Below are 27,112 nucleotides of genomic sequence, written 5' to 3'. Positions count from 1 at the left end.
TCATTTGGATGTGCAGGCCCAGGAAGATTGCAAACCTTTCCATGTTCGGTTCTGACTGGACCGCGGGCAGCCTCCCGCCTTGTTCGGGAGTAGCTTGAGTACATCTCACTTGTTCTCGATTCATCTGACCAGACGCTAAGAAATGAGGAATTACTACTTAACTGATAATTTCCTTTTCTTTAAGATGGTCAGATGAAATTTCAGCTTCCTGTCCTTGGCCTGCCGAATTATTGTGTTATGATCCTCCTGCGTGGCTACGTGTGTTACAGGGATTACTGGTAAATTTTAATCCAATCCCTAGACTAGTGTTAATACCATTTCTTGTCTGAGCTCAGTGTTTACTGTTGGCGGAGTATTGAAATGGTTATCCGTTTTTAATAAAGTTTTTTGCTAGTCTAGCCACAGCTTGCTTTTGAAGAGAATACTGGCAGGCTGATGTCATTGCAGGGGTATATATACTGTGACATGAGTTTTGCTCTGTCTCCATCTGCTGGTAGAGGTATATAACCCACTAGTCCTGATTTCATCTGATCATCCTAAAGAAAAGGAAAATTATCTGGTAAGTGGTAATTTCCCATTCTCTGCTTATCTTACATGACTGCAAAAACTAAAACTGTAACAAACCAAAAAGAAAAAAAAAAAAAAGAATTGTACCATATTATACTTGTTTTCATGTATGCTGCTAATAAATTGATGACCTCACAAAAAGTGTCTGTATCTGCTCCCTAATGCTAATTAATTCATATCATAAGGTTATTTGTTAAATCTGATAATTTACTGTAAGGTTATCGTCACCAGATCTTCCTAAAGGTTCTAGCCAAAGTCACTCCAGCCTTCTTAGAAGACCTGTTGTATCAGGTAACTGCTGTTTCCCGCAGATTGCTTCAAACCTTTAACAATAACAATAAACATAAACAACATGTAATATTGTCAGTATGGTTAGCAGACTCTACAAACTGCGGTTTTAATTTTTGTATTTTCATCTTGGACTTCAAAACTGTTTGGAAATGACAGGTACGGTCAGGTGCTGCAAGTATTCAAGCACTAGAGGGCTATTATCGGATACCTATCAAAACTATAAACGATTCCTGCAAAGTCCAGTTCGGCTGCTAGAAGTCCCTGGCCTGGAAAACACTCCGGCACCAGAACCAGTCTGCTTATAAACGATGAAAGAAGAGGGGAAGCTGAGCGCCCTCTGCAGCCTCTGTGTCTTTGCAAGATCTTGGGTCATTTCCCACAATGCTATTAAAGACCACGGGCAGCAAGATGGCGCAAGCTATATTCGAGGCATTTGAAGGTAATTGTCTATTAAAAAAAAAAAAAAAGAGGGGGGCCGATCTGGGCAGCGCTGCAGGGGCTGATCCCTGCTTGCACAGCAGCCGAGGCTGGAAGAGCTGCCCACCGTAGCGCCTCCCGGGCTGTGCCGCTCTTTTTGCTTCCGAGCTCGGTCCGGGGCTTGGTCTTTGGGGCCGAGGAGACTTTGGGCACACAGGATCGGGGAGTTGGGGGCGGATTGGGACGTTTAGCTCATCCTGGGGGCTCTCGGTGCCTCTCTTCCCTCTAAGGTCTGGGGACCGGGGAGGAGGGGGGATGGCGAGTGGCTGGAACAGCTGGAGCAGAGCCGAGCGGAGAAACATGGCGGCGGCGGCGGCAGCAGCAGCAGGAGTTGCCAGGACTTGTTTCCTGCTGCCAAAGCTTGATCACTGTCTGCCAACCCTTAATCGGGCGCCGACTTGTGAGCACAGTTGTTACCCAATATTTTTTTTTTTAGATAGTTTTAATTAAACGCAGAACCACCTCATTTGAATCGTCTTTCGATTTTTATCCCCCTAGCACACATCAGAATTAAAGTTGTTGAAAGCTCCTCCTACTTAGGTTATTGTCACTATTATGAATCTAAGGTTAAAATCAGATGCAGAATATCATGCAGGCAGACACAACTCAACTGTGTACACATACGGTGAGCCGCTAGAGAGTGCACTGGGAAAAACCATGGAAAAGGTGCCTGCCTCCTTTTCTAAAGAAGTGCAAAACTGGAATGGGAATGTATTAGGGGTGCCTAGGCATAAGATCGAGGAAACTATAGAACTGAGAAGCAGGCAAGATGGTGTTGTGAGGTATTCTTCTAACTAGTTCTACTGTTATAACGGCTTTATAGAAAAAAAGTTCAGTTTCAAGGATTTGCTAAGTGGGTAAGATATTTGGTTGATTAGACAGTTATCTTTTGGCAAATTTTCAGCTGTAAATTCTTCTGAATCTAGCTAGGCAAAACTTGAGTGTCTAGATTTAGGGGATCTGTTTGGGTGGCAGGTGTTCTTAGGTTAAAACTTAGATGGTTAGCACTTAAAATCAGCGCTAAGCCTGCCCCAAGAATATCCCTAGAACCACACATTTTTACCTGGCTCATTTTGACTGCCTTTTGAATTGTGCAGGGGGCAAACTTAGCCAGTCAGAGAGGGGACTTTTTTTAGAAACAGATTTAGGCTGACCCTGGCAGTGCTATGCTCTTCCCTGCTGAAGGACCTCCATTTGATCCCCAAGTCTGGTCTTTTGCTTCCTGGGTTGGCCAGGGCTGGGGGTATGGAATCATGGTGTTGTGTAAGGGTGACACCAAGTGACCATATTTCGGGGGCCATGGTTGCAGGTTCTGGAAGGAGCCTTGGTGCAGGGCCCCCGACCCAGGACAGTGACTAGGGATGGAAGGCAGATATAAAATAGGTGGAGAATCCCTGGGTAGTTGTGAAAGGAAGATTCATGGGTGCCATACCCCCAGCCTTGGGTTTCGACTAAACTGGAAGTACAAAGGAGCAAGAGGAAAACGGCTTGGTTAAAAGAAGTTTAATCAACTAATTCCCAAAGTTAGCCAGTTAAAACATTTGACTTATTTTTCAAGGCGGGTTGGAAAGGAAAAGGAAAGAAATAGTTCTCTTATCCCGTGTCCCTTAATGGGGACACCAGAGAGTAAAATTCGGATGGGGAAAGGGGGGTGGGGGGTTCTTGATAAAGTAAAAGTGAGAGGTTCAGCAATAAACCCTTTGACGGTAGCTTCGCCCCATTGGCTCCTCAGCCAGACACACTCACCAACTGTCTGAACCTACGGTACTTTCCCCAATTTCCAGCTGCCCCTGTCACCCCCAGCCATGGGGGGGAGGCCCCTAATCCGCCTTTAGAGGAAAGGGGGGTGGGAGGGGTTGCTGATAATTATTGGGGGGGGGACATTGGGAGGGAAGGAGGGTCCCCTTCAGGGGGGAAAAGGCCCTCTACTGCCCCACTATTTGTGGGGTTGGGAGGGCCATGGGGGGGGGGGGGGGGAAAAGAGCACCCAAAAAGTGCGCAAGTAAAATATAATGCAAAATTAAAGAACTCAAATATTTAAGAATAAACTGGGGAGGGAGAGGAGGGGAGCAGAGCACCCTGTCCACTGCCCACTGGTGGGCGAATTCCACCCAGCCGGCGGACACGGCGCAGAAGTGCTCCACTTTTAGTTGGGCGCGCAACATGCTTCGGAAGAGGACCTCGCAGTCGAGGGAACTGTCCCCGGCCAACTTCCTCTGCCTCGACCACCAGACTGAGTTTCTGGAGGCAGACGAGAAAGTTGACCAGATCGTCCCTCTGGCGCAGAGGCCCCCCTCCTTGTCGTGCGTCCGTAGATCAGGAGGTGCGGGGTGAAATTCAACCAAAACCTAAAAATAATCCCTTAAGAAAGGATAGGAAGGGGGTAACCTGTGACGCTGAATCCCAGGTGGAACAAATCCTCCCACTGTCCGCCGAAAGAACAGGAGGCGGTCTGCCCGGAACGCGCGTGCCTTGAACCTGCCGGTGGCCACAGCTCCGGCAGCAGCCTCCAGGAGCGGTCCCCCTTCATAGAATGATTCCCAGTGGGGATCCCCCCCCCCCCGGTCTCCCTGGCCTGGTCCCAACACATCCCACCAAGGTGTGTCGGGATAGAAGACAAGGGCGAGGTGGTGCACGGTATGGGGTCACCAGCAGGCTCAGATCCTTCTAAGACACAGTTCGGAAGTCCTCTAGGTGCAGTTCCCACAGCCTACTAAGGCTGTGGGCCCGAAGAGGTTGAGCTTCCCAGAGGACCTGCCTTTTGACAGTCTATGCTCTACCAGCAATGCCGGGGGTCGGGGGGTGCGTTCGGGCGGGGATTCCCAGCTTGAGGGTCCTCTTGGCATAGCGTCTGCCTAGAATTTGGAGAACGCCGGGCAGCTTCTGATAGATGCGCTCAGTAGTGGTGATCAGGCCTTCTAACAGGTGTCCGACCGTGGTCCACCCGAGCTGCAACCAGATGGCGCCTCAGACCTGGGTCCTCCAACCCCTTCAAACCTAGAGTGGGGTTGTGCAGAAGGGGTTTGCCCAGGAAGTCCCCGTTCCTGGTAGCCATTCCCCGGGCCACGCCCAGCAGTCTCCAAGCCTTCAGCACGTCTTTGTAGAATGCCGGCAGCTGCGAGAGGCAACGAGGGGCGAGTCCTCTCATATCTAGGACAAACAGCTGCCAATTGTACCACAGGTTGCCCGCTTGGCGGAAAAAATGCTTTGCTGGCGAGCACCATCGCGGAGCGGGGTCCGCATGCAGATATCTCTGCAGGGCCTGAAGACGGAAGGTGTGCACCTAACTTCTCAGGCATACAATCCCCTGTCTGCCCTCTCCTCGAGGGAGAGCCAGAACCCCTGCGGAGACCCAGTGCTCCCTGTCGGCCTAGAAGAACTCCAGCAGCTTCTTCTGAGTAAGGGCGAGGAATTCCTGGGTTGAGCTCAGGGCGGTGAGGCGATGCCATAGCATGCTACTCTCCAGCTGGTTTGCCGGCAAGGCCCGACCGTGGGGAAAGACACTAGTCGCAGCAGACCCCTCCACGCCCCGAGGCGAGCTTCCACCTTCTCTCCAGTTGGTAGGAGATGGACTCCCAGGTACCTAAGAGTCTCCCTGCCCCATGACAGGTCCACCCTCTGCGGTCCTACAAAAAGGCTGGAACACTTGGCCCAGTTGATCTTGGCTGAGGATGCTGCCAAACAGATCAGCTGGTGATCATGCACCCTCTCCAAGTCTGCCAGGTCCTGAACCACGAGGAGCATGTCGTCGACATAGGCCCAAAGGGTGACCCGCATGTTGGGCTCTCGTAGCACTAGCCCGGTGAGCCGCCTGTGCACAAGAGACAGGAACTGTTCGATCAGTTAAACTTTTTGACTCCTAAGCATTTTCCTGTAGATACAAATATCACTACAAAATGACTTATTTTTGTATAAACTTTTATTATTTTTTCCCCAGTGGCCATCGTTTACTTCAAAGAATCTTTGCAACAGTTACATTTAGTAAAATGTTTGGATCAGAGAATGAAAACTTATTATAAAGGAAACATTTTTGTTATATAGTACTCTCGAGTGTTCGTTTTCTACATATTTTGGTAGTCTTCATTCAGATCCTCTCCACTCATTGCCAATTTTGTCTGAGAATTATCTTTCCAGACCTCACAGTGGGGAGGGGGAGAGAGAGGGCATGAATTGAGGGCACTGATGGGCAGAACATGAACCCTGCTATATTTGTTTTTACCTTTCTGTTTTGACTGCGCATTTTCCTCCAGCTCAGTAGGACCCACCATCTGTTTTGTTCTGGTGCCGTGAGTCTTCATTCACAACTGTCTGGGAATTTGTTTCCCTTTCTCTCTATTCCCTTCCCCAGTTCACTCAGCTCAGCCATTGGAGGCACTGTCCTCACATGGCTATAACCGAGGATAGAATATACTGGTAGGTGCCATTTTTAGGGAGATGTGCTGTGGGATAGGAAGATTCACACTCAGGTTGGGCTGTGTGCTTTTTTCTTTCAGGAATGGATAATCAGACTGTGTTGGCAGTCCAGTCGCTGTTGGATGGGCAAGGGGCCGTCACAGACCCCACCACTCAGAATGTCAATAGTGCTGTCTCCATTCAGTCCATGGGTGAGTCATTGGTTATACTATGCAACAGCAGTGCTGCATGTTCTCAGTGAAAATCCCATACACCCTGAAATAAGAACAATATAATTTAGAAGCCATGATAGGATCTGTCGGTGTGCTGAGCCCACTTACAGGATTTGTATTTAAATAGGATTCAGCTTTTCTCCTCTTGATGTTCACAGATCTGACTCCTCTGCATTTACTGTGGAAAAGCTAGTAATGTGGGGTGAGGAGGGGTTTATATAACACTTTTCCTCATCACATTAGCCTTGACAGGATCCCAGCATGCTTTTCTGCTTAATACTGCAGAAGCATGCATGCAGTCATTTCAGGTGGCTGAAACTCTGGCTTCTAGCATTGGTCCCAGAACTGTGTGAATGTGTCCAAGGGGAGAAGGAGTATGTTATTGCCCAATGTCAAGCTGGGAATCTGAAGGCAATGAGGATAAAGTGACTTACCCTAGATCATAAAGAGAGTCGGAGATAGAGCAGGATTTGAGATCACCTGGTCAGACCAGCGGACCACATGTCCTCAGGAAGGATGATGATGGTAGCACCACTAGTATCGGTAAAATTGATGCAGATAAATAGAATTGCACACCTACACCACACCTGAGTATTTCAGGATGGCCGATGTTTAATCAGCTCTATTGAAATAATGCTTTGAAGAGAAAAGAAGAGTTCATACACTGACCAGCTGCACCGGGGCTGCCAGCCGACTGGATAATAAGATGACTTCTGTTTTTGTTGCAAAAGATTTCCTTCTCACACAGCTACCAGAAACTAGGTAAATGTTACTCTTTCAAAGGCTGCGCTAAGCCTTGGGCATCAGTAGTGCTCTGGAGCTTAAGGGTGTCCCCGCTTTTATTTTCAGATGATGAAGATGTGTTCCTGTGTGGAAAGTGTAAGAAGCAGTTCAATTCGCTCCCAGCGTTCATGATCCACAAAAGGGAGCAATGCCAGGGCAACACTCCCTCCCTGGCGACGGTCTCCCTGGCTGCCCACAGCACCTATACCCCTTCTGTCACCTCGGCACAGCAACCCCAAGTCACCAACAGGCAGGTATGTAGAGGCCATTTGCAGGTCTTTGAAGAAAATCCCGTGCTGCGGTTGAATTGGAGTAAATGGTTGGATCGCTCTGTATCTGTCGATGTGCTGAGCCCACTTACAGGATTTGTATTTAAACAGGATTCAGCTTTTCTCCTCTTGATGTTCATAGATATGACTCCTCTGCATTTACTGTGGAAAAGCTAGTAATGTGGGGTGAGGAGGGGTTTATATAACACTCTTCCTCATCACATTAGCCTTGGAAACTTGTTAGTGAGGCTGACAATCGCAGTCTCGCAGTCAGCTGGACATCAGAAGCTGTCTAAAGTAACCTTGTTCCAGGTGGCATCATGTTCCCTTTGGCTGAATATGTGTAGTTTTCCTTGACAAGCCATGCTGGCCCTGGAGAAAGCTTCAGTCTTTGCAGGTCGTGATATCTTTTATTGGACAAGTGAAAATATATTCAGAGGCTATGATGCAAATAAGCTTTGAAGCCAGGTTGGTCCATTCTTGGGGTTTGTTTGGGGTTTTTTACTTTACAGTTTTCTTCTCCTCCTTTTGGGCTTCCAGCTCAATTGGAAGCAGGCTCTATTGGGCTACAGCACCATGAGCTTTCATTCATGACGACTCTGGGTTTTTATATCCCCTCACAATGTACGCAGCCCAGTCATTGCAGTGATGGTCCTTGGCCAGGAGTCCCGGGCTGCAGCGCTCTCTAAAATGCGGGCACCCTAAGTCTGACCTGTAAATGTCACCATTGAACCCTGGCTGAGATTTACAGCTCCCCCTCCTCTTGGGAGATGTGAATCCTGCCCCTGAAGCAGTCTCCTGGTTTGGGAATCAAACTCGGGTTTGCCACAGAGCAGTGCATGAGACTGGCTCTGGTCCTTCCTTTTGATGTGAATAGTAATGTTCCACACACTTGTTCCACACACTTGAGGCTATAGATTTACCCTCTGGCATGACAGAGTATATACAGTTCCAGTTTGCTATGGTGTTGTTATTGTAGCAGGTGATCTCCAGGCATGTTGGGGTTCTCGCCCCTGCTCTTTCTGCCAGGGAAGCAATCGAGAGAACAGACTGTAGAACTGGTTTTCTTCCCTCTCAACAAATGAGGCTTCCCAGAGGGGCGTTTTACACATTGTTCCTATTGTTTTATGTTTTTGCTTATGTATTGTAAACCACCCTGAACTTTGGAGAGTTGTAAATAATACATTTTTAAAATAAATAAATTAGGCTGGTGGTGCTGAAGATGGCTGTAGCCTGTTTTAAAAAAAAACAAACAAAAAACAGGGCGGTTCTGGTTGTGCAGCACATTTTGGATGCCTCCTTTGAGCGCTTCCTAGCCACTATTCATGTTGCCACATGGAAGAACCTCAAGATGGCAGTGTTTGGAATGCTAGAGTGCTCCTCTGGCTGGGACTGTCCTAGGGAATCAGCGGGACAAGAGGAGGAGATAGCCGTGCCTCCTAGAACAGGGGGGATAATGCCTCAGTGGGGAGGCGTTTCAGGAGATAGGAGCTGGTGACCCTGACTTCAGGGGTATGACTCCTTCTTCAGTTCTCGGAGGAGCAAATGGGAGGGGGATACCATATTCCTGGGTACTCATAGTCCCATCCTCAAACTTATTCAAACAGGTTAACTTATCTTCTGACTGAATGAATGATCCATCAGCGGGTTTCGAGTATGTGCTTTCCATGGGAGTATGTGCTTTCCATGGGACTCCTTGATGGATCATTCATTCAGTCAGAAGATAAGTTAACCTGTTTGAATAAGTTTCCTCACAAAAATATTGTCAAGTGACTGTTTTGGATGTTTAAAGATTGAAATAGTCAGCGTCTTTTGAGCATACGATGGTGTTAGCATGGTAAAATTTGTATTCGGCACACCATATCTCTAAGTGACTAATTAATCCATTTTAAGCACACATTTTTGGGTCAATGGACAAAATTCACAAGGTTGACCCAGTGCTTTATGATGGTCACTTTTGAGACATAAATCGATTATGTTATTTAGAATAGTCCACTCTTTTTTTTTCTATAAGAGATACTTCAATTTTTGTGATTTTAATGCCAACATAACTACAGCCACCTATTGTACCCTTAATGTAAAAGGAATTCATTCCCCGATTTAAAGAGGAAAAAAAATTGATGGAGTTAAAGCGTAAACATACCTCTGTGGCCTTCCTGCAAGAAACGCATTTAAATGATACTGAGCATCGGAAACTGCAGAGGGAATGGGTTGGAGCATATTACTTTTCTTCGTTTACTACTAATCAGAGGGGGGTGGCGATCTTGATTAACAAGTCAGTTTCTTTTCAGTGCAAGGGGGTGACTGTGATCCAGAGGGGATTGTGAGGGGAGTGTTAAATAACGCTAAGATACTATTGGTTAATGTTTATGCTTCCAATAAGTACTCCCATCCTTTCTTTACAATTTTGGTGTCTCAATTGGCCATCGGAGAAGATTATGCCATCGTGTAGGGTGGAGATCTAAACATCACTGACAATCCTAGAGTTGATTGTTGTCCCGCTAAGACACCGAGGCGCAACCAGGATAGTATGGGAGTCACTTTCCTTTGTCAAGAATTGCAACTACTGGATACTTGGCATATAAAGAACCTGGACAGCGAGGAATATACCCACTTCTCACATGTCCATAATCTGTATGCCAGACTCGATTATATCTTGATGTCTGAAACGTTATTTTCCAGGCTGAATGACAGTAACATAGTGTCAGTGGTCTTTTCTGATCATGATATGGTGGTAACATCACTTGACGGTGTCCCAATATTGCAGAGAAGGCCACAGTGGAAAATTACTCCTTGGTTGTATAATGATCAATGCTTCTGATGTTTTCCTACAGCAGAAATGGGATGAATACTTAGAACTCAGTACCAACTCAGGTGTAAGTGACATCACTCTATGGGATGCAGCCAAAGGAGTCATGAGGGGCCACATTATTGCATATTCAACTGGGGTACGGGCATAATGCAATAGAGCCACATTAGAGCTGAAGAAACAATTGCAGCCTTTAAAGCGCCAATATGTAAATGACTTATCTCCCTCAGAGAAGAACTATTGGTGGTTTGGAGAGAACTAAATGAGCTTCTCACTCAAAAAGCCCAGCAGAACTTATTTTATTACAAATATCGGCTTTACCAATGGGGAATAAACTGGGTAAACTCTTAGCAAGATTGATCAGGTCTGCCAGAGGTCCTCGTGCATTGATAACAAGACTAGTGCATAGGGCCTGTCAATTTACTGAAACAAAGGGAATCTTAGGGGCTGTGACACAATATTTTCAAGACCTTTATAAAGCCAAATACCCCTCCCCACAATGCCAACTTGGTTTCTTTGATGCCCTGCCTCTTCTACAGTTATGTAGTGAACTCAGGAAGATGTTGGATTCTCCATTGTCTGATGCTGAGCTTCTCAGTATTATCAAACAGCTACGATTGGCCAAAGCATCTGGCCCTGACGGGTTGGGGCCAGAGTTCTATAAAATATTGGGAGACAAAGTGGTGCCCCTCATGTGTTCCATTTTTCAGGCTGCACAGACTAGTGGCTCTTTTGGGGAGGGCCAAAACTTGGCCACAATAATCTTAATACCTAAGCCTGGCAAAGATGCAACTTCACCGGATGCCTATCGCCCAGTCTTGCTCTTGAATCAGGATGCTAAAATCCTTGCTGCAGCACTGGCCACATGGTTAAACAAAGTGATTCAATCTCTTGTCGCTCCAGATCAAACTAGATTTGTTAGGGGCAGACTGACCAACAATAACTTGCTCAAGGATATTATGGGTTTACAAATTTCGAGTACACAGGGGCGAGAAAGACATGATTTAATGGGACACAGTCAACATGGATTTACCCAAGGGAAGTCTTGCCTAACAAATCTGCTTCATTTTTTTGAAGGTGTTAATAAACATGTGGATAAAGGTGAACCGGTAGATGTAGTGTATTTGGATTTTCAGAAGGCGTTTGACAAATTCCCTCATGAGAGGCTTCTACGAAAACTAAAATGTCATGGGATAGGAGGCGATGTCCTTTCGTGGATTACAAACTGGTTAAAAGACAGGAAACAGAGAGTAGGATTAAATGGTCAATTTTCTCAGTGGAAAAGGGTAAACAGTGGAGTGCCTCAGGGATCTGTACTTGGACTGGTGCTTTTCAATATATATATATAAATGATCTGGAAAGGAATACGACGAGTGAGGTTATCAAATTTGCGGATGATACAAAATTATTCAGAGTAGTTAAATCACAAGCGGATTGTGATACATTACAGGAGGACCTTGCAAGACTGGAAGATTGGGCATCCAAATGGCAGATGAAATTTAATATGGACAAGTGCAAGGTGTTGCATATAAGGAAAAATAACCCTTGCTGTAGTTACACGATGTTAGGTTCCATATTAGGAGCTACCACCCAGGAAAAAGATCTAGGCATCATAGTGGATAATACTTTAAAATCGTCGGCTCAGTGTGCTGCAGCAGTCAAAAAAGCAAATAGAATGTTAGGAATTATTAGGAAGGGAATGGTTAATAGAACGGAAAATGTCATAATGCCTCTGTATCGCTCCATGGTGAGACCGCACCTTGAATACTGTATACAATTCTGGTCGCCGCATCTCAAAAAAGATATAGTTGCGATGGAGAAGGTACAGAGAAGGGCAATCAAAATGATAAGGGGGATGGAGCGGCTCCCCTATGAGGAAAGGCTGAAGAGGTTAGGGCTGTTCAGCTTGGAGAAGAGACGGCTGAGGGGGGAAATGATAGAGGATTTTAAGATCATGAGAGGTCTTGAACGCGTAGATGTGACTCGGTTATTTACACCTTCGAATAATAGAAGGACTACGGGGCATTCCATGAAGTTAGCAAGTAACACATTTAAGACTAATCGGAGAAAATTCTTTTTCACTCAACGCACAATAAAACTCTGGAATTTGTTGCCAGAGGAGGTGGTTAGTGCAGTTAGTGTAGCTGGGTTCAAAAAAGGTTTGGATAAGTTCTAGGAGGAGAAGTCCATTAATGGCTATTAATCAATTATACTTAGGGAATAGCCACTGCTATTAGTTGCATCAGTGGCATGGGTTCTTCTTAGTGTTTGGGTAATTGCCAGGTTCTTGTGGCCTGGTTTTGGCCTCTGTTGGAAACAGGATGCTGGGCTTGATGGACCCTTGGTCTGACCCAGCATGGCAATTTCTTATGTTCTTATGGTCATTAACTGGTCCAAAACTATAGAATATGTTACCTGTGGAATTAAGACTCCAGAGTGATTTGAAAGCGTTTAAGAAAGCACTAAAAACTTGACTCTTTGCACAAGCGTTCAAATTAGATGTTAGCCAGTAATCTTCATATTTTTATATTTTTATGCTTTCTTATTTAAACTGTTGTTTTTATGCTTTGAATGGTTTATGCCTTAATGTGATTATTTATTATTTTATTTTTCTGATATTAATTTTATGATTTGATTCATTCATATAATCTTATGAGTTTTTTAAATATTTACCTATTTTAATTTTGTTTAAAACTTTTATTGTATTCTTTATCACTGTTTTTAGTTACAAAGAAATTGTAAACTGTTGTGAAGGTAAATACCAAACATCGGTATAGAAAATTAAGTAAATAAATAAATGATCAGTTTAGACGCAGCCAAAGCTTTTGACCGCATGGAATGGCCATATTTATTTTGTGTCTTACGGCAATATGGGCTTGGTTGGGAGTTTTTACAGTGGGTCCAACTTCTTTACCACCAGCCTCACGCACAACTCTTGGTAAATGGATCGCTATCGCTCTCTTTCCCTTTGGAGCGTGGGACCAGACAAGGATGCCCATTGTCTTCATTACTCTTCATTTTGTCTCTGGAACCCCTGGCCATCTGATTACAGCAGCTAGACATTTTTCAAGGTCTAAACATCCGAACCAAAAAAGTGAAACTTGCACTTTTTGCGGATGATATGATGCTTTTTGTGCACAACCCTACAGATTGCCTAACAACTATCTTAGCTACTTTTGAGGAATTTGAGTCTTTTGCCAGTCTTCAATTTAACTATGACAAATCCCTGGCTTTTCCTCTAGACCCTGCGCTGCTGAACCTATTGCGGGGCTCGTTCCTCTTTACTTGTGCCCCTGCTGGATTGACAAACCTGTGCATTAAACTGGCAGGGCAACATGAGGATATATATGCAAGTAATTTCTGGGGGTGTTAGACAAAATTAAGGTACTTTTTAAAGGTGGAGGGGTCTCCTGCTTTCATTGATGGGACGTTGTGCCTTAATAAAAATGGCCATATTCCCTAAAGTGCTATATTGTACTCAAATGCTACCCATTTGGATCAAAGAAAAAGACCTGCGATCTTTTCACACTGGTTTCTTTTCTCTGGGAAGGGAAAAGGGCCTGCATTAAGTTAGATACACTTTGCCTAGGTAAATTAGAAGGAGGGCTGGGAATACCAGACCTGCGTGTTTTTAATGTTACTTGTTTGAGACACATTCAGGATCGGGTGGTGGGTAACCATAAGTTTGACACTGAGGACTTAATGAAGGATATGTTGGCACCATATTACCCCATTAACTTAATACATATGTCGAGCTGTAGACTAACGTCTATGATACCACCTTTTCCTTGGTTTTAAAGCGTTACGCAGGGCCTGGGTTTAGTGGAGGAAAAAGTCTAAACCACCATTCCCCTACAATATCACCATTTCTAACGCTGGTGGCGAACCCTGATTTTCTCCCAGGGCAGGACTCAAGGACCTTTTCTGATTGGGAAGCCAGAGGCCTGCGGGCCATCCACCAATTGAAGGAGGAGGAATCTAAAACTTTATTCTCTTTTTCCCAACTGCAGGAGGAGTAGGACCTCCCCCATGGCCAGTTTTGTGCTTACCTGCAGGCCCGGCACTATTGCCACCCGCTGGCCAGGGGAGATCTCGCAGTACTTACATTAAATGATGAAGAAGACACGTTCTTTGACACCACTCCCAAATTTAACAAAATCACGATATGGGCCATGCACTTGCGAACAAATCTAGCTAAAGGCCATTTGATAGGCCTGGCATCTAAATGGTTCGATGATTTGGTCATGGAGGTCACAGAGCCTGACATAAAGATAGTTTTCTTAAATCTTTACAGGCATCTATGTCTGGCCAATTTACATAAACTTTACAGTTCAAAATTATACATAGAACATATCTAACAGCATGGGGAAGCAGATGAATATTTGGGAGTCTGACCTCTATATAAAATGTAATGTACGGTCTGCCTGTTGATGTTCCTCTGTTGATCTAATAAAAAGATTAAAAAAAAAAAAAAAGAATTTGCATTCCTATTAAGGGATTTGTTCATAAAGTCCCCTTGTGCTTATCAGCAGAAAAGAGGAGTGGTCGAGAGACCGTCAGTAGTCTGCAAATGCTGGGGTCCATAATTCCCATGCCTGTGGAGGAGCAGGGAACGGGAAGGTATTCCATTTATTTCGTGGTCCCAAAGAAGCAAGGCACATTTCGACTGATCATGGATTTAAAGAAGGTGAATGTGGTTCTCAAAGTTCCTTGATTTCGGATTGAAATGCTGAGGTCAGTGATTGCAAAGGGGCGTTTTAGGCTTCGGTCAAATCCAGAGACGCTATTCTTCACATTCTAATACCTTCGGATCATCTAAGGTTTCTAAGTTTCATGATTCCTGGGGCTCATTTTCAATTTTGTGCCTTACCTTTCAGATTGGTGACAGCTTCAAGGACCTTTACCAACGTGATGGTCATGGTGGCAGTGGCTGTCCAGAAGGAGGGTGTCTTAGTTCACTCGCATTGGATGATTGGCTGATCTGAGAAAAGTCGGATGCCTTTGTTGTCAGGTGGTCGCAATAGTGCTGCAGTGCTTGAGGACCCTGGGCTGGATTGTGAATCTTCCCAAGAGTCATCTGGTTCCATCTCAGGTTTTGGATAATCTGGGCGCGTGTTTCTCACCAAGGAACAGATAGTCAAGATCCAGAGGCAGGTTTGCAGCTTGCTGAACAGTGCAGTTCCCAGGGTATGGGATTATCTGCAGGTTCTTGGGTATGTGGCTTCCACATTGGAATTGGTTCCTTGTGCGTTTGCTCATATGAGGCCGCTTCAGTCGGTATTGCTCTCAAAGTGGAATCAGTTATTATCAGAGCAGTTTCATCTACTGCTGCCTCTTACGGAAAGAGCCAGGTCGAATCTAGAGTGGTGGCTTTGTCAGGACAGTTTGAATCGAGGGGTGGCCCTAGAATTGGATAGTGGTCACGATCGATGCCAGCCTTACCGGTTGGGGGGCTGAGTGTCAGACTCAATTGGTGCAGGGCCGGTGGTCTATTAATCATCTAGAGATGAGAGCAGTGCGTCTGGCCTTGAAGACTTTTCTTCCTCTTTTACAAGGAAGACCAGTAAGAGTTTTTTGTCAGACAATGTGATGGCAGTGGCTTACATCAGTGGGCAGGGCAGTACCAAGAGCTGAGCAGTTGCGCAGGAGGCCCAAGAGTTAGTTCACTGGGCAGAGCAGCATCTGGAGTTACTGGCAGCTTTCCACATTGCCGGGTTGGACAATATACAGTAGGAGTTTTCTCAGTCATTGGCAGATAGATTCTGGGGAGTGGGAGTTGTTGGAAGTGGCCATGCGGCTGATTCGTCGCAAGTGGGGAGTCCCTTGCATGGATCTGATGGCAACGCAGAAGAATGCCAAGGCTCATTCTTTAGTCAGGGAAGAGAGCACGGAGCAGAAGGAGTCGATGCCTAAGTACTCCCTTGGCCCCAGGGGATTCTTCTGTATGTGTTCCCACCGTGGCCACTGATGGGCAAGGTCTTGCGGAAGATAGAAATTTATCCAGGGCAAGTAATTTTGGTGGCACCAGAATAGCCTCGGCGGCCTTGGTTTGCGGATTTGGTCAATCTCATGGTGGACAGGCTGCTACGTCTGGCTCATCTTCCCAACCTGCTGCACCAAGGTCCCATATTTTTGGATTGGGTGGATCGCTTCTCTCTTGTGGCTTGGCTTTTGAGAGGAGGCATCTGAGAGGTAAAGGTTATCCAGAGGATATTATTACCACTTTGCTGCAAGCTAGAAAGAATTCCACTTCCTTGGCATATATTAGAGTGTGGAAGGTCTTTGAGGCCTGATGCAAGGAACAGAAGGTAGATCCAACTCGAGCTTCGGTGGTCCACATTTTGTCATTTTTGCAGAAAGGTTTGGCTTTCAACTCTTTGAAGGTCCAGGTGGTGGGATTGGGATGCCTTAGAGGGCAAGATGCAAGGAATGCCTCTGGCGGCACATCCAGATCTACGTTTCCTGCGAGGTATGAGACATTTGTGTCCCCTGGTGTGAAAAATATGTCCCCATAGAGCTGTGTGGGGCACCGTTTGAGCCACTGTGCAGGACAAATTTGAAGGATCTTACCTTAAAGGTCAATTTTCTGGTAGCAATTTCTTCCACTAGAAGAATTTTGGAGCTACAAGCCCTCTCGTGTAGAGATCCTTTTCTAAAGATATCAGGTACTGAGGTCTCTTTATGTACAGTTCCTTCTTTTCTTCCAATGGTAGTTTCATCTTTTCACTTGAATCAGTCAGTGGAGTTATCAGCCTTTCCAAACCTGGACACTGCGGTACCTTTTGCTAAGCAGTTGAAGTGCTTGGATGTAAAGAGGGCAGTGTATCGGTATTTGAAGATTACTAATAGCTTCAGGTTGTCAGACCATCTTTTAATTCTCGTCAGTGATGCGAAGAAAGGTCATAAGGCCTCCAAAGCTACCATAGCACGGTGATTGAAGGAGGTGATTAGCTTCGGCATACATTAGTCAGGGCTGTCCTGTGCCTCAGGGTCTGAGAGCTCACTCAACTCAATTGCAAGCAACATCTTGGGCCGAATGTCAGCAAGTGTTGCCGCAAGAGATTTGTAGGGTGGCTACTTGGAAATCATTGCACACTTTCACCAGACATTATCGTTTGGATATTCAGGCTTCAAAGTTTAGGAGCTTTGGTGAAAGCATACTTTGAGTGGGACTCTCGCAGTCCTACTCTGTTTTTAGGGAAGCTTTGGTACATCCCAGGAGTCTGGACTGATCTGGGTACGTACAGGGAAAGGAAAATTGGTTCTTACCTGTTAATTTTCATTCCTGTAGTACCACAGATCAGTCCAGAGTCCCAACCTAAGGCTTGGAGAGTCCACTCAATCTGTTTTTTGTATATAGGCTGATGATGTATTCAAACTGAAGTTTGACTCAGGTAATGGCAGATGAAATTTAATGTGGATAAGTGCAAGATGATGCATATAGGGAAAAATAACCCATACTGTAGTTACATGATGTTAGGTTCCATATTAGGAGTTACCACCCAGGAAAGAGATCTAGTCGTCATAATGGATAATTCATTGAAATCTTCTACTCAGTGTGCTGCGGCAGTCATAAAAGCAAACAGAGTGTTAGGACTTATTAGAAAGGGAATGGTGAATTAAAACGGAAAATGTCATAATGCCTCTGTATCGCTCCATGGTGAGACCGCACCTCGAATACTGTGTACAGTTCTGGTCAGCGCATCTCAAAAATATATAGTTGCAATGGAGAAGGTACAGAGAAGGGTGACCAAAACGATAAAGGGGATGGAACAGCTCCCCTATGAGGAAAGACTAAAGAGGTTAGGGCTGTTCAGCTTGAAGAAGAAACGGCTTAGGGGTGATATGATAGAGGTGTTTAAAATCATGAGAGGTCTAGAACGGGTGAATGTGAATCGGTGATTTACTCTTTCGGATAATAGAAGGACTAGGGGGCACTCCATGAAGTTAGCATGTAGCACATTTAAAAAGAACTTTCTCTGATTAGTTTTAACTCAATGCACAATTAAACTCTGGAATTTGGTGCAGTTAGTGTAGCTGGGTTTAAAAGTTCTTGGAGGAGAAGTCCATTACCTGCTATTAATCAAGTTGACTTAGAAAATAGTCACGGCTATTACTAGCATCAGTTGCATGGGATATACTTAGTTTTTGGGTACTTGCCAGGTACTTGAGCCTGGATTGGCCACTGTTGGAAACAGGATGCTGGGCTTCATGGACCCGTGGTCTGAACCAGTATGGCATGTTCGTATATTCTTATGTTCTTTTTATGAAATTTATGGTTTAAAGGATTGTTCAGATTAAGCTGTTTCCATAACTTGCTGCTCGTTTGGGAGGTGGTATGCGAGTTTACATTATTTTTTTTTGTAGATACATTATCATCTTGGCTTGGATACAGGGCAATACTGACGAACTGCAGGTGGCACACCAGGTTATATGACAGTGTCAGTGAAACTTTCTTTCTCTGTCTCCATCTGCTGGAAGGGAGGCAAAACCCAGGAGTCTGGCTGATCTGTGGTACTACAGGAATGAAAATTAGCAAGTAAGAACCAATTTTTCTTTTTCAGATAGAAAGATTGAATCTCCCCTTAAATAATCTTTTTTCATTGATAAGCAGGCTGAATTAACCATGATATATGGCTAACATTATCTGGTATACGATAAATGTATAGGCTACAAACCCCCAATATAGAGAAGCTATATATTGGTGTAAGTACACAAAGTAATCTCATTCCATGGCAGACCTCATACGGGGCATACGTATCTAGTGCCAATTCGCAGTAATACGGCAGCAGTATAATCATTGGTCTGTTGCCCGGTACATATTTTTTTCAAAAAAGTTTTTCTCATGCGGTAGTGAATAATGCTTGACTCCGTGCATGTCCTCACGCCCATGTCTCTGCTAACCTCTTGAGGAAATAAACCGTAAAAGCTTCACAAAAGATAAGTGCAAAATGTGGTAAAACCTGAAAAGCTTTATAAAAGTTGCGATGATCTACATTTTGCTGCACAACTTACGATATGCCAATGGCTTATTTTTATTATTCACTACCGCATGAGAAAAACTTTTTTGAAAAAAATATGTACCGGGCAACAGACCAATGATTATACTGCTGCCGTATTACTGCGAATTGGCACTAGATACGTATGCCCCGTATGAGGTCTGCCATGGAATGAGATTACTTTGTGTACTTACACCAATATATAGCTTCTCTATATTGGGGGTTTGTAGCCTATACATTTATCGTATATCAGTTAGCCTTTCCCCTTTCTGCAAGATCAGGTGATTGAGTGCTGCTGTGATAACATTATCTGGTGGCACTAAATGGACTTGTCTGTTCTAGCTAATACTGAATATGTGTGGGAATTCCCGCACAGGTATTGCCTCATGAGCCTCATCAATTTGTCCACGCACAGCATGGACATGTAATCAGTCTTTTCAGATAAATTTATTTTAAAATCTTAAAACTTTTGTTCTTTATTCATTCTTTTTCTTCAATTGTTTCCTCTTTTAGTTTTCTTGTTGTCCCTGCAGCACTTTATAACAGCACTTTTCAGTGCTACAAAAAAACTTTGTCCCTTCAAAATATTCAGCAAGAAAAAACGCACAGTGAGCAGGTTTAAGGACTGCATCTGCAGTGTCATATGACACATTAAGCCCGGGGTAACTGACATGTAGACATGCCAATGCAACTCTGTTGTTCAACCAAGATCTGTCCAGACAGAGATTTCTTGCCTCTGCCCCCTACCATTACCAGAGCTCTTACCCCATCAAGACTATTCAGAGGGTTACACTTGGAGACACTAGACCCAATAAGTTTGCTGGTACCTCTTTCCTGAAATAAGCTTCCTATTCAAGAAAAGGAGCCCAGTCTTGTCTCAAAAAATGTTCTACCACTTATGCCAGATCAGAGGACACACTGGTTGCTTGACCAAATAGTGGATTTAGTGAAGATTTTTTTTTTTTTAACCTCTTTGACTAAGAAGACTCGAGGTACCTCAATAGGAACTCGGTGAATGTCCTGGTTAAGAGCCAGCAGCATTTGCAGCAATGTTCAAGAGAAGTTGGTGGATGTACATTGTCTAGAGGAGGACCTCTTTGGGGTTAAGCTCAGAGAAACGGTTGCTCAGATAAAAGAACAGAATGTGGCAGTCCAATCTCTTCCATTGGACTGAAGCAGCCTTCTTCACGATGCTCCTTCTGTTATAAGAGGATGTACTTTCAGAGACACCCTTTCAGGCCATATCTACGATACTGGCTCATGCCTCTTCCTGCTCCTCATCAGCAGCAGCTTCATCAACAGCTAGACCTCATCAACATGTACATCGTTAAGTTAAGGCAGCAACACTGGCCCAACGAAAACCTGGGCCTAGATTTTTATCCTTCCGAATCTTCATCAAACACACTTTCCAGTGGGAGGCAGAATTCAGTCCTTCCTTGAAGAGTAGCGCCAGATTATAAAAGACTTTTGGGTCCTCAAGATCATGGAATTTGAATACTGTTTGCATTTCTCCTGGCTACCATCTCTTCTTTACTGTTTGATCCTCAGTTCAGATCTGTCTCACTTGACCCAACTCTTCCTGGAAGTGGAATCTCTTTTTCAGCACCAGGCAGTAGAGCCAGTCCATGCCTTCCAACATGGACAGGGTTTCTACTCCTGATATTTTCTCATCCCCAAATGTTCGGGGTATTGAGACCCATTCTGGATTTGAGAAATCTGAACAAACATCTACTCTGAGAGATATTCAAAATGATTCTTCCCTACATCAGGCCAGCCTGCATGGCCTGCCAATGCTCTCCCCTTAGGTATGCACCAGCCTATGAAGGGCCCACTGCAGAAAACTCCAGCAGAAGTGATCCCTGAAGACATTACATGTTGAGGTATTTAAACCCCAGCCATGGTACAGGCAACGCCTCAAAAGGTCCTTCTGCAGTTCTTTACAGTGCATGTTGCTTGTGTTCTGTTGTGCCTTCTCACTCCTTGTCTTTCCTTGTTCTTCTTGTCCCTGCCATGTCCATATCCTGCCTTGCCCCTGCTGTATCCCATTCCTGGTATCCCACCTAGTCCCTGTCCTTCCTTGTCAGTCTATGTCTTGTCCATTTCTGCCTAATTTTTCTGGTTCCAACCTCTGCTTTGGATTCTGACCACATTGCCTGATCTCTGCCTGCCTTGACCACTGTCTAGATCTGGATGCTACTTGTCTGCTACCTGACTCTGCCTGTCTGTTCTGTGGGACTCCACTAAGCCCTGCTGGCCCCTGCAACTGAAGGGCTCAACTGTGGGGAACAGGGCCGGTATAGGTGAAGCCTAGACCTTGTCTTAGTGAGAGTGTGTCCACCTGCTGTCAGCGTTGGCCTAGTGGGTTCGCCTTCCAGGCATCAACCATGCTACAGCCAAGGGCTCATTCCATGAAACTTATCAACAGAAAAAGCAAGTTTGTTTATTGTAAATGGTGATTTCTGAAGAGTGTCAGCTACCTAGCTAGGATTAGCTCTGATATTGACTGAGGAGGTTCACGAGACAACGTCCACATGGGAATTCCCATATATGCTCATTATGCTCATTAGAGCTCAAAGCTCTACTAGCTAGGAGAGATGAGTCCACTTGGTGATGCTAGATGACATCACCCATGTGTCATGGGTAATTCATCCTGTTATCTATGGAAAACATAGTTTATGATAAGCAAACTTGCTTTCCTTTTTTTTCCCTCTAGTTTTTTTCCACAGGCTGATAAATTAATGAACCTAACAGTGAATATGATGTTGCACGTGCTGAAATCAGCTGGCCTAATTGTGAACATGGTGTAAGGATTCTTATTCCTGAATTAATAACCATAGAGTGAAGTTTCTTGGCTGTATCAAGTTTTGTTTGTGGTGGTGATTTGGAGACCTAAACAACGCTGAAAGTTGACTTCACTCTCTTTTATAAAGGTTTGGTGCTGCCTTCAGTTGTCTTAGTTTGGACATAGAATGCTGAATTGCTGAAGGCAGCACCAGACCTTTATAAGGAGAGTGAAGTCAGCTTTCAGCTTTGTTTTTTCCCTGTCTCTATCTGTTGACTGGAAGGCATAAACCACTTATCTGGACTGGTTTGGAAGGACTAGAAGAAAGAAATTAACAAGTAAGTTTAAATTTCAACTTATTCACATAAATTCCTTTGAAAATTGTCTTCTCATTGATTGCCCAGGTGGTTGCCACAGTCTAGTGTGCTGAGGACAAACTTATCCCCTTCAGCTTAAAGGGCCACTGCTGGGGCTAGCAAAATTAAGCTTTCCAGCGTCGTGAAGCAGTGTCTGTAGCAGCAAAGACTTGCAAAATGAAGCAACAGTAACTCGATAGTAGTGCAGCTGAGATGGATTAATTAGGATGAACTATTGCTTCAGTTTGCATATATTTACTTCTGCAGCGAAGTGGAAAGCTGAACTTTAATGGAATATTTAAGCACAGATGTAGAATAGTTTTTTTTTTTTTGCTTAGAGCACACACACAAATGTAATTTAATTAGTAGTTCGAAGCTTTGCTAGGGATTGAACCATTTCTCTAAGCTGGTTTGTTTTGCCAAGAAATTTAGCTGATGCTGCTGCTCTAAAATCATAATAAAATGTCAGCCACTGCCATGTGGCACACCGAGGATCTTCTGCCTTCGAGAATTGTGCTTATCTATCCCAAAAAAAAGAAAAAGCAGATAGTTGCAAAAACGCAAGAAGTCACATAAAAAGATCCTTCTTTTCTAAGCTGTTTCCGTATACCCACTCTGGCATTCTTTCTTTAATACAGAAGCAGCCACATGAGTAAGGTGGCACAGGTGCTTTTACTTCGGCTCTTGTCTGAATGTGAACACAAGTAGATGTCGCTTTCTCACCCTCAAAGATGACTTCAGGTTGTAGGGTTGCCAGTTGGCATCGTATTTTCCAGTCAGGCTGTCTGCACGCATGGACTTGAGGTTCTGATTTCCCTAAGAAAAGCAGGTCTTAAGACTCCGTGCATATAGTGGGTAAAACCAGGACTGGATTAGCCTGTTTAGAAAAAAATGGAGCAAGTGATAACCTTACCAGCATGTGACAGTGTTGAGTTAAGTGTTGCTTCAGGTCCTGTAACTTACCCTCAATACAAATCTTAGGCATGTGCCCAGTCGAATAATATGTGCTTGGAAGGGCAGTTCTTGCTCATTACAATTTGTTTCTTTCTCCAGCACATCTCTACGTACATCACTGTCCCGCCTTCTCCTCTGATACAGACATTCGTTCAAGGGAATGTCCTAGTTAATGATGAAGTGCTGATGTCAGCCATGTCTGCCTTCACATCTCTGGACCAGCCCATGCCCTCGGTACAGTCCTCAGTGCAGGTAAGAGGCCACTGATCCCACCACATGACTTCCAGTCTGCTGGCTGTGTCTCCTGGTGCTTTTTTTTTCCTCTAATGCTAAACACAAGTATGAACCAAAACAAACAGGCCGATACAGTACAGTGTGCTCCAACGGAGCGCACTGTTAACCTGCCCTTGGACGCGCGTTTCCCTTACCCCTTATTCAGTAAGGGGCAGAAAACGCGCGTCCAACCCGCGGCTCCTAATAGCGCCCTCAACATGCAAATGCATGTTGAGGGCCCTATTAGGTATGCCTGCGCGATACAGAAAGTAAAATGTGCAGCCAAGCCGCATAATTTACTTTAAGAAATTAGCGCCTACCCAAAGGTAGGCGCTAATTTCTGCCGGCACCGGGAAAGTGCACAGAAAAGCAGAAAAGTGCACAGAAAAGTGCACAGAAAAGCAGTAAAAACTGCTTTTCTGTGCACCCTCCGACTTAATATCATGGCGATCATGGCGATATTAAGTCGGAGGTCCCGAAGGGTAAGAAAATAAAAATTTTAAATGGGCCGAAAACTGGATGCTCAATTTTGCCGGCGTCTGGTTTCCGAGCCCGTGGCTGTCAGCGGGCCCGAGAACCGATGCCGGCAAAATTGAGCATCGGCTGTCAAACCCACTGACCGGGTCAAACCCACTCCGGGTCAAAAGGAGGTGCTAGGGACACGCTAGTGTCCCTAGCACCTCCTTTTGTCCGTTTATACCTCACCACCTAATTTAAATACAGAATTGCGCGCACAGGCGAGTGGCCTGTGTGTGCGCCGGGAGAGCGGGCGTTCATCCGCTCTCCCGTGGACTTTACTGAATCGGCCCGAAAGTGAGGCCAATATTCAGTAGGCCGTTTAGTGGACAAGCTATCTGGCTAAAGGCCATTTAGTGGACAAGCTATCCAGCTAAAGTAGCCGGATAACTTGTAAACCTAATTGGCTATGTTTGAAATAACTGGTTAGGTTTTAAAGTTATCCGGCCTTGTGTGGCCAGATAACTTGTTGCTTATCCAGACATCTTTAAAAGATATCTGGGTAAGAATTGCTATATCGATATTAATAAATAAATAAATCAATCAATCAATCAAAGGACCTGTGGCTCCCATTCTTAAGTAAATTGTCATGTCTAGCCCAGCATTCTTCAAATACTTTTCTGCCACACCCTTTTCCCATTTTCATTTTAAAAATTTCTATCATGACTCCATTGGACTTTGGAACCCCTGCCTCCCCTAGTCCTCTGGCAACAAAAATCATCCTTACTGGAAGTGAGGTTCTCACTCACCCGCTCCTGGCAGCTCTAGCACTGCATCTGATAGTACTGGAAGCATAAACTGTGCTCAGTTTACGCTTTCAGTGCTCCTGAATAAGTGGCTGAATATGTTGTAAGAAAGTTTAAGGGTGTCCTGCCTGCTACAGGACACTTCCAGTTGCCCTCCCACCTTACTTCACGATCCTAAGTCAGAAAAAAGACAATGTGTTTGCCTCCGAAATAGACTTTTATTTATCAGATTTGGCAGGATTTAGCATTTAGAAAATAACAACAATTCCTGTCTCTAACATCCTGACCACTAAGCAGCAGTTTGCCCTAAAGAAAGTTCTGTACCATGGGTAGTTTCAAACATGCCCTAAACCTTAGCCTGCTTAATATATTAATACTTTTGGCTAACTTACTTACCCCTGGTCCCAACTTCAGGCGATTTCCCTGTTCACCTCTACAGCAGGCTCTGGCTTGGAGGTCTACAGAATGTTGGCAGGGGAAGAGGCTTGCTTCTGGGTCTGGTACTGGCAGAGCTGCTGGGCTGTCTGGGGGATTTCCACCCTCCCCTTTTCTCTGGGGGGGGAGGTCTTGCTATGTCTGTGTGCCAAGCTGTATGCCAGGGTCAGCGTTTTCTCCATTTCAGAATGCTCCTCCATCCAAGGGTGGGGGTCCCTCTGACCTCTGGATTTCCCTTGGCCAGTCCATAACTTCTGCTTATGAGCTAAAGTTGCTGCACTGTCCCTCTGCCTTGGTTTTATTTACAAAGGAGCTTACAAACAGGCAGATCTTGATAAATATCCTTCAGTTCTGGATCTGGATGCTGGCACAAAATGCACAGCACGCGGCAGAGTTAAGCCACGATCGAGTGCTGGCACAGGCCCTGCTGGTTTTCGCGTGCTCAGACGTCGATGCCATGGGGGGGGAGACATGTGGGGCGGTCTGCCTCCTGCCGCAGCAACAATTTCAAAACGTGGTGAATCGAGTTCTCACAGGAAATCTCACCAAAAAACAGCCTCGCACAGTACAGCTTCCTTCCCCGAGACAGCAGCCTGTTTCTCCACACCGGCCGCAGGAGGCAGACAACTCTGTGTGTCGTGTCTCCCCCCACCCCCACCATGGCACCATCGTGGGCGTGCACAAAAACCTGCAGGGCCTGTGCCAGCACTCTATCACAGCTTAACTCTGCCACATACTGTGCATATTGTGCCCTTGGGGGGAGGGGCCTTCAGCGGGGGCAGTCTGTGAACCGGAGAGCTATCCGATCCCAGGGGCCTGTAAGGGAGGACTCTGGAGAAGACTTTGCAGTGAGCATTAAGAAGGCTGCCCAGAGCACGATGCAGGGGCTTATTAGAGAGTCCCAGGACTTCCCTCCTTCTCTGTTTCCAGCGATTCAGGATGGGGCAGAAGAGCAGGAGGAGAAGGCTCCAAATTTGCCTGGCATTTAGGACATTGATGGAGAGGAGTTCTCCACTGAGTTTGTTTTACTTATGCACAAGTCCTTTTTAGCCAGAAAATGTGAAGGGAGTAAACGCACTCTGTACCAGAAAGGGCAGCCCAAGCCTAAGAAAGCAAAGAGGTCCCCGATCAGGCGTTCGGGGAACCTTCTCCATTGAAGGGGGCTCAGTTACCCAGATGAGGACGTGGAATCAGATAAGTCAGACGACCAGCTGATCCCGATGAGGATCTAGCAGACCTGGACCCTGTTACTAACCAGAGGGATGAGATGGCTGACTGTGAGCCGCAGAAGAATTGTGACAAATTTGGAGATTTGTCTGAGGGGGAGGAGATCCCGGCTGCAAAGGGGGATGACCCTTGGGTGGTCCATGTTTTCCGAAAAGAAGAGTTGAAGACTCTTATTCTCAAGTCCTGAAGGAGCTGGGAGTGAAGGTGTTACAGGAGGATTCGGATAATGGAGTGGCTCCAGTGCTGGATGGTTTTTGGGGTCATCCTATGGCATACCCCAAGCCCAAGAAGGTTAAGAAATTGGTGGACCGGGAGTGGAATGCCCCAGCAGCAGGGCTAAATGTTGCAAGGATAATGGAAAGATTATATCCCTTATCTGTGGATATCTTATAGCTTCTGATGTTACCCAAGGTAGATGCCTTGGTGTTGGCGTTTACCAAGATGACCACCATCCCGGTCATATGATCAGCTGCACTAAGGATGTCCAGGATCGAAAGCTGGAAATCCAGTTGAAAAGCATATTTGAGGTATTGGCCTTAAGCCTATGTGCGGCCATCTGTAGTAGCCTGATGCATAGGGCCTGTTGGCGATGGGTGCAGAAGTCCCAGGGGAGAGCAGGAAGCACAGAGGACAACTCTCAACTGGCGGCCCAGTTAGAGGCTGAGATTGCATATGTGACAGCTGTCTTAAATGATTTGATAAGGATCTCGGCCAGCTGTATGGTGTCTAAGGTGGCAGCTCGGCACCTTCTGTGGTTATGCAATTGGTTGGCGGATATGTGGACCAAGTCTCAACTCTGTCATCTTACTTTTAAAGGAAAACTGCTTTTTGGTAACTATCTGGAGCAGTTAATGAAGAAGTTGGGAGAGTCGAAGGGATTACATGCAGGTTCTGGGGTTCATGGCATCTACTCTGGATTTGGTACCATGGGTCTTTGCTCACTTGCGGCTGCTCCAGAGGGCACTTCTGTCCCATTGGGATCCTTTGTCAGAGGAGTTTCATC

The 27,112-nt window shown here is 45.3% G+C and overlaps 1 protein-coding gene across 3 annotated transcripts in view; it reads left to right on the top strand.

The window, feature by feature from the left end:
• Positions 1 to 1,131: 1,131 nt before the first annotated feature.
• Positions 1,132 to 27,112, top strand: part of ZNF341 (zinc finger protein 341) — a 96,872-nt gene continuing 70,891 nt past the window's right edge. For 2 of the 3 annotated variants that reach the window (XM_029613989.1, XM_029613987.1), the window contains exons 1-4: positions 1,132 to 1,297; positions 5,829 to 5,939; positions 6,810 to 6,997; positions 23,012 to 23,164. In XM_029613989.1, the coding sequence (XP_029469849.1) occupies positions 1,240 to 1,297; positions 5,829 to 5,939; positions 6,810 to 6,997; positions 23,012 to 23,164 (510 nt within the window). In that variant the 5' untranslated portion in view covers positions 1,132 to 1,239. Of the gene's footprint in view, positions 1,298 to 2,082; positions 2,118 to 5,828; positions 5,940 to 6,809; positions 6,998 to 23,011; positions 23,165 to 27,112 lie in introns of those variants that run through there. The other variant, XM_029613988.1, reaches the window with a different exon arrangement.

This window comes from Rhinatrema bivittatum, chromosome 8 (assembly GCF_901001135.1).
Source record: "Rhinatrema bivittatum chromosome 8, aRhiBiv1.1, whole genome shotgun sequence".
Lineage (NCBI taxonomy): Eukaryota > Metazoa > Chordata > Amphibia > Gymnophiona > Rhinatrematidae > Rhinatrema > Rhinatrema bivittatum.
Note: the sequence above shows the minus strand (reverse complement) of the source record. Positions and strands in the feature narration are given on the sequence as shown.